Genomic DNA, 7,425 nt, shown 5'->3' with positions numbered 1-7,425 from the left:
GGGGGGGGGGGGGCACATCTCTGGGTCAGCAGATGGAAACTTCGCTATGTGGGCACTCCCGAAGGGCAGCCTACGGAAGCTGACTGCCTACCAACAGGTTCCACATATTTGTAAAGCACAAAAGCTCTGCCCCGAGATGCAGCTTTGCAGTCCGTCAAATATAAGAAAGGTCGGTGAAAATACAAAATTGTTAAACCTGCCTCTCCCAATACCAATTCCCTTTCCCTCTCATACTACCAATGCTGGATTTGCTTATTTTTTTAAACACAATTTTTATTGATTTCAGAGAGTAAGGGAGAGGGAGAAAGAGAGAGAGAAACATCAATGATCCGAAAGATCATGGACTGGCTGCCTCCTGCAGGCCCCACACTGGGGATTGAGCCTGCAAGCCGGGCAGGGCATGTACCCTGACCAGGAATAGAACTGTGACCTGCTGGTTCATAGGTTGATACTCAACCACTGAGCCACACTGGCCGGGCTGGATTTAAAAGGTAGGATCAAAGATAGATAGATAGATAGATATCAGTATCTATATATATCGATATCTGTATTTATATTAGCTAAAGGCAATTTAGCTTGCTCATGCAGTCATGCTTAGGAAAATGTTAATTTTAATATATTTTATGTGAGAAAGAAGTCATTTATTTTAAAATGTATTAAATGATTATTCTGTGCAAGGAGCCATGCAAGGAGCTATGGCAGATGGACCCCGAGGGGTGTCAGATGTATGCCTCCCTTCAGAAGCTTCAAAGAGGAGACAATAAGCCACTCGCCTAAACACACGCACCAAGAAACGGCCGGAGTGCCAACGCCACTGTATGGGCCAGGCTGTTTCCCAGGGAGAGCACTGCACTGGCCTGACCACTTTCAGAGGCCACCTGGAGTCTCTGTGCCACGCAAGACTCCAGGCCATCCCAAGGGGTTTCGAAGGACAGCAACGCCAAGAAATAGAAGGGAAATGGAAAGAGCCTTTGGGCAAGTGGGCAAAAGATAGGGGACATGAGGAAAGGCCTGGAAGCACAGCTGGTGGTTCGGAGGACCTGCGTGGCTGCAACATGACGCCAAGGCCTCCAGACTCCTAGGAAAGCCAACGGAAGGCCAGGAACATTTGGACACTGGGAGGTGGTGGATTCTTTTTTTAAATGAAAATTGGCAAAGGGGCTGAATTTTGCATCCGTGTTAATCCCAGATAAAACAGAAGCAGAAACTGGCAGCAGAAGGGACTAGAAATTCACTAAAATTGTGGGGAATGAACTGTACTTTGTTGGACCATGAAACTGGAGGGGCTGGGGACTGAACCACAGCTTTCCAGGAGGCAGCGGGAAGGCCTCCATGATGTGAGGGTTACATAACCGTTCATGATGCAAAAACGTGTCCAGGAGCAAGAAGAGAGAAAGCTCACTTGGGGACCAAGTGGTTCTGGAAGGCTCGGAGCTACAACATGAACTGGTCTGAGAGAAAGGGAAAGGATCATCAGGCAGAAGTGTCTCCAAGAGACAAGAACCCAGGGGGCAGGGCAAGGCATCCGGGACCTCCAGCCGCCCAGTGCAGGAGAAGGGCTCACCATTGGCATACGGAAGCGGGGGAGTGGGTGTGAAAGGACAGGGATGGACGAGTGCTGAGAAAGGTACCGGATGGCAGCAGAAATCCATGGGCCATTGAGTTGCTCATGAATAATCCAAAGAACACATCTCCCAGACACAGACATGTACCAGTTTATCAGAACATACTATGAATTAATATCTACGTCGGGCAGACCAAGTACGTGATATGCACTTGGAACCTCATGAAAGTAGCGCGGTCTTTGGGGAAAATGTGACCTCACTACAGACGGAGCAGTGCTTGTCAAAGTATGTTCCTCGGGCTCCTGGTGCCCCCAACCTTCCCAGGAGAGCCACAGGCCCAGCGATTTCACAGTAACTTCAGGGCATTGTTCACCTTTTATGTTGCGATACAAGAGCAACAGTGGGTGAGAACTGCGGGCCCTGGAGCAGGGACCAAGGCAGCACTGTGGCAGCCGCTGTAGCTTTACCCCGGCCACGGCAGCAGATGCAGGGCCGCGTTTTAAGTGTGTAGAGGACCCGAGTCCAAAAGGTTTGAGAACAGTTGGCCTAAAGCACGTGGTTTCTAATAGGTGCTATATGAAAATAAGGCTGGGGAGTCAAAGAAATCGGAGAACTAGAAAGTTAGTTATTTTATTGCATAATACTGATGTGCCGTTATGGATTACACATTGATATTTATAGAGTCATGGATGTGCTGACGTACAGCATGGACTATCAGGAGGTGTCCTGTCAGGGTACACAGGTGGCTGGATGGCTCAGGACGGTCCTGGGTTATGCCTATTATAAATAATAAGGACCCCTATTATCACTCTCATTAGTACCCAAGTTTGAAACAGTAAATTATATGGTAATTCTCATTACAGCTGGTGGTTATCTCCCATATTTATTTGACCACGGGACCTATTTTTCTTTTTCTTTCTGAGGTACATCTAAGGGGCGAATGTCCCAAGGAACACACTTTGGGAAACACTATAAAGTGGGAGGAGAGAGAAGACAGCAGCTGACCTCATTCCACACAGGTCACATGAAATGTGTTATATTTACAGCCTGGTTTCCACCAAAGCACGGATGCTCACCACTGTATTGAGACTTAAAAAGATAAAAGTGTAAATGGAGTAGACAGCGACTGCTGGGTGGCTGGACTATGGCCACCAGTGCAATTTCCGAAGAAACACTTCGTTTGCTCCCCAGTTAGGTACATGTTCCCGACACTCGTCAAATGTGGCTGGGCTTTCCATCCTGTTGCCATCCATGATGAAACGGTTCCAGATGGCCAGCCAGGATTTCTTAAAACACAATTCACCCCAAAACCCCATAAGAGAAAGCAGAGTTGCCCGGGGAAGAGATGGTAACATGGAAGTGCTCTCAGAGCAGGATGACAGGCAGAATGGAGAGAATGTCAGTCCCATAAGCAGGGGGACCTAGAATGCCTTCTCCTCATCAACCCTCTTAAGCAATCGACACGCCCATGAGACACACTCCAGTGCAAACGAGGTAGAAGCTGGTGGCCCGCCAAGGAGACACAGACCCAGCGGTTACCTGGTAGTGCTTCAGGGTCCCGTTGATGAGGAGGGCAGACTGCTTCTCCACCCTCTCGGAGATGGCGTGGGCCACTGTGTAGTAGGACTGGGAGCCCCTGGCACTGCACTGCATGCTGTACTCGTCATCCACGTCTTGCTTGGCTGTCCTGGGACGGAGAAAGTGGAGGATCACGCACACACATCTGGGTGCGTGTGTTTTTATTTCGATCCATTCAGAAAGATGAATGGAAAGCCTAAAATAGCTGCAGTGAGTGTGGTTTATTTATCACCTACTATTTAATCGCCTGGCAATTAAAATACATTATCTGTGATTCTCACAAACCAGAGAGAGGCAGACTCATTAGTTTCATCCCCGTTTTATGCATGTGGAGAGCTTCAGGCTCCGAGAGGGGAGTGAATTTGCCTGTCACATATGATCAGTGGAGTCAGGATCTGAATGGAGGCCGGCGTGACCTCCAATGACCAATAGGAACGTGAGCCACACCTGCAGATGAACACTTTGCCTGTAAAGCTGTCGTAGGCTCTTGGGACGTAAGGATAAAGCCTACGCCCAGGGCACAGTCCGCAGCTTGGAGGGCAGGTGAGAGAAGGCCTTAGGCCAGTGGTTCTCCACCTTCCTGATGCCGCAACCCTTTAATACAGTTCTTCATGTTGTGGTGACGCCCAACCATAAAATTATTTTCGTTGCTACTTCATAACTGTAATTTTGCTACTGTTATGAGCCGTAATGTAAATACCTGATATGCAGGATGTATTTAGGCAACCCCTGTGAAAGGGTCGTTCGATCCCCAAAGGGGTCGCGACCCACAGGTTGAGAACCGCTGCCTTAGGCTCTTGGGAAGGAAGGATAAATCCTATGCCCAGAACACAGTCCGCGGCTTGGAGGCAGGTGAGAGAAGGCCGCAGTCAACATGAGAAACAGGAAAGAGGAAGGTCGTCTTCCACGTTCTATGCCAGGTTAGGGAGCTCATATTTTATTCTACAGGCAATGAGAGGGGCAGACTGATAAAACAGGTTCCTCAGAGAAGCATTGATCAGACCATCAAACCTCAGAGGGAAGGTAGGGGAGGGCGGGGGTAGGGGGAGAGATCAACCAAAGGACTTGTATGCATGCATATAAGCCTAACCAATGGACAGACACCAGGGGGGTGAGGGCATGAGTGGGGGAGCAGAAGGGGGGAAACAATGGGGGGATAAGGACACATATGTAATACCTTAATCAATAAAGAAAAAAATAAACTGAAAAAAAGGGAAAAATAAACAAAGTGGGGCCTACAGCCCTGCAATAAAAGGAGGAAAGATTAAAATGTTCATTTTTTTTCCTTTTAAATGTCACCACTTTATAATGTTCTATTTTGCCGACTGTTTCATTACAATTTCCTTTTAATATTAGAGCCACACACACAGAGAGCTGTGTAGACCACGGATGTGGGGGACGACCAGGGTGCGGCACGGAGCTGGGCACGCAGAGGGGGAAGGAGGAGAGGGGTGTTTCCTGGCGGGACTTGGTGGCTGGCTGGCTGGCAACAAGGACAGGGGGAATGCTGTCTCTCACTTGGGTTCGGGGTGAGTGCTGACGCCACTGAGGGAGGAAGGAAGGGCGGGGATGCAGCCAGTGGAGGGGCCAGTGTCATCAGGTCAGTCTGGGGCAGGGTGCAGGTGACAGGTGCGGAGCCCGGGCGTGAGCCGGAGCTGGGGGTGGGGATTCAGGAGGGAGAAGAGGTCAGAGGGGGAGAGGAGCAGCCCGGAGCCCTGGGGCCCAGTGGCTGGAACCCAGTGGTGACTTCTGACAGTGATTCAAGTGGAGTGTGGGCACAACGTCAGCCTCTTGCCTCCAAATTTTCCAAAAGAAAACTCCGAAAGCCTAATTTAGGTCATGAAATGCTCTGCAAGGAAGGAAACTCTTAGATACTCACTCAATGATCTGCTTCGCGTCCTTCTCGGAAACTTCCTCACTGTTTGGATCCAGAATTATTTTCTCTTCGTTTTCCTGCCGACTGGACTCTTCTTCCTCATCCTGGGAAGAAACAAAGATTCCATTCTGTCAAGTGAATCTCTATGGTTGGCATTTTCCAAAAAGAGACTAAAGAGTGAAGTAAATGAAGTAAATAAAATGAAGGAGGAAGTAGATCTAACACCTCCCTATACCGGGCAATACACACCATTCCACTGCTGTTTAAATCACTCAATGGGAGAATGAAGGCGACCCTCAGAGGAGCCCCTAGCACCTTTGCTCCTAAGGACAAAACTGGAACAGTCATGCCAGAGAGAGGGACATCACCGCTTGGTTATCTAAGAGTCCTGTAACCACATGCCTCTCACCAATGTAGCCACACTCTACATCAGTCTCTCCGCGGCCGGGCTCTAGACATGTTCGCCTTGTCCTACTCATAAGAATGTCCTCTCAGATAGGCCAGTGGGTTTTGATGGCCCCGGGCATTTGCAGTCCGGGCTGAGGCCTGTAGTCACGTGGCTTTGTGGTACTTCATACCTTGCATTTCTGAATGTTTTGATGAAAACTGTCCATAACTCGCCACAGGACTCATCATCTCTCCACCCTGTCATTGTGCACTACGTTCCGCTGTGCTGTCTGAAAGCTTCACTAAATATTCACTGTTCCCACCACTAACCACTGGTGTGGAAGACTAACTCTTTCCAGATAACCCAACAGAATTTCCTGTAAAAGTGGATTTAAAGAGAACAATGTTTTTCCATAATTCTTGAGTGAAAAAATACAAAGTGACACAATATTAGTTCTGAAAATCGGACCTATGATGACGGATCATTGAGAGCAGGGGGTAAATTGAGGAATCAGCACCGCTCCTCATTTTCCAGGCGAGAAGCAAAGTGCTGTGAGGGGACAGGACTTGCCATGAGTGGGTGGCAGGCCCCAGATGGCGAGTTTACTCTATTCCTGGCTATTGGGGCTGCCTGCATCTGTCAGTCTTGGCTGGCATGCGTGGGCTAAAGAGTCCACTTTATCTCGTCTCTGTCCCTCCCTGGCTCTCTGAATGAGAAGGCTCTTCCAACAGATTATTTATGGGCCCATGTATCCAAGTCAACAAGAAACATTTTTAAAACTGATTTTATAAGCTTCAAATATACCAGAGGAAGAATAGCCTACAAGAAAAAAAAAATAGCATGGCTCTAAAAATACTTGCTTTTTAATAGCATGCTTTTGTAAAAATATAACTTTTATTTTTCCTCTTTGCAAAGGGTCCACAGAAGATTAATTTAGAAAACCTAGGTCCACACAATAGAAGGAAATAACGATTGTCTTAACCCCAGTGAGCTATTTGGGAAGGTGGCTTTGCCCCGTCTGTGGCCTCTGTGCCGTGGCCACTCTGAACCAGGATTCCTCGACACGGGCAAAAATCACATTCAGTGACCACACACTCACAACAGAGATGAAGGAGATGGAAATATTTTTAAAATCTATTTGTAATTATTAAGCATTTCCTAATCAATCTGAAAATTCCTTTATTACTTTATAATTCTATGAAAAGCATACAAGATTACTGTTTTAGGTTCTAGATATATTGTGTATTCCTTCCAAGAGACTGAAAAATGTGCTTCTCTTTTTGGTAACAAGTATATCTAAGGATTTCAAACAAGAATCACATTTAAAGGGAAATCAAGAGGATCAATACAGTCATTAAACCAAGCCCGAGTTGCCCTTTTAGTCTAAGTTCCCGGACTTTCCATTTCAAATAGATGCTAAGGAGCAAAGAATTTCAGAAATTTTTAGGCAGCGAGCCCTGAGTGAGCCACTTGGAGGCATGGAGTGACTTTCCCAAAGTGATCCATCTTCCGTTCTCCCCAAAAGACAGTCTGCCCTTCTGAGTTAATGACGGCTTCTCTTCCTTGGTTCCGAATGAATTTAGAATTCACCAAGTCTCCCCATTGGTCAGGAGCCCCCAAGAGGTCACGGCACGGCGAGGCGTGCCCCACCAAAGCTTTGGCAAGCCCTCAGCCCCAGTCATTACCCAAAGGCCAGTGCTGAAAGCAGAAGTACAGAAGGACACAGGCGCTTCCCTCATAGACTTTCAAACCAGTGAACTCAGGCGCACATACGTACCTCCTCCTCATAATCAGAATCACTCTCTTCGCTGTCGGACCTGGGGGCGACTTCGTAACTACAGGGAAAGGGGTGAGAAGGAGACAGGGCTTAGTTCTGTGAATTATAAGACAATGTATGCACGCATGACTCGACTAGCATGTTCAGTGTGCGAGTGACAAGCACAGGTACCAACTTCAACCACTTCAGCAAAGGCCGTGTTGCTTTAGGTCGGTGATGGCGAACCTATGACACGTGTGTC

At 47.9% G+C, this 7,425-nt stretch overlaps 1 protein-coding gene across 1 annotated transcript in view; it reads right to left on the bottom strand.

Moving 5' to 3' along the window:
- The window catches only part of SMARCA2 (SWI/SNF related, matrix associated, actin dependent regulator of chromatin, subfamily a, member 2), a 185,147-nt gene that overhangs the window by 122,937 nt on the left and 54,785 nt on the right, over nucleotides 1–7,425 (bottom strand). The window contains exons 13-15 of the mRNA XM_015566893.1: nucleotides 7,185–7,242; nucleotides 5,023–5,123; nucleotides 3,105–3,252 (exon numbers count right to left, since the gene is read on the bottom strand). Of these exons, the coding sequence (XP_015422379.1) occupies nucleotides 3,105–3,252; nucleotides 5,023–5,123; nucleotides 7,185–7,242 (307 nt within the window). The remainder of the gene's footprint in view (nucleotides 1–3,104; nucleotides 3,253–5,022; nucleotides 5,124–7,184; nucleotides 7,243–7,425) is intronic.

The sequence above is a fragment of the Myotis davidii genome, unplaced genomic scaffold, assembly GCF_000327345.1.
Source record: "Myotis davidii unplaced genomic scaffold, ASM32734v1 scaffold83, whole genome shotgun sequence".
In the NCBI taxonomy this organism is placed as follows: Eukaryota; Metazoa; Chordata; class Mammalia; order Chiroptera; family Vespertilionidae; genus Myotis; species Myotis davidii.
The sequence above is the reverse complement of the archived record's forward strand: the minus strand, read 5'-3'. Positions and strand labels throughout refer to the sequence as shown.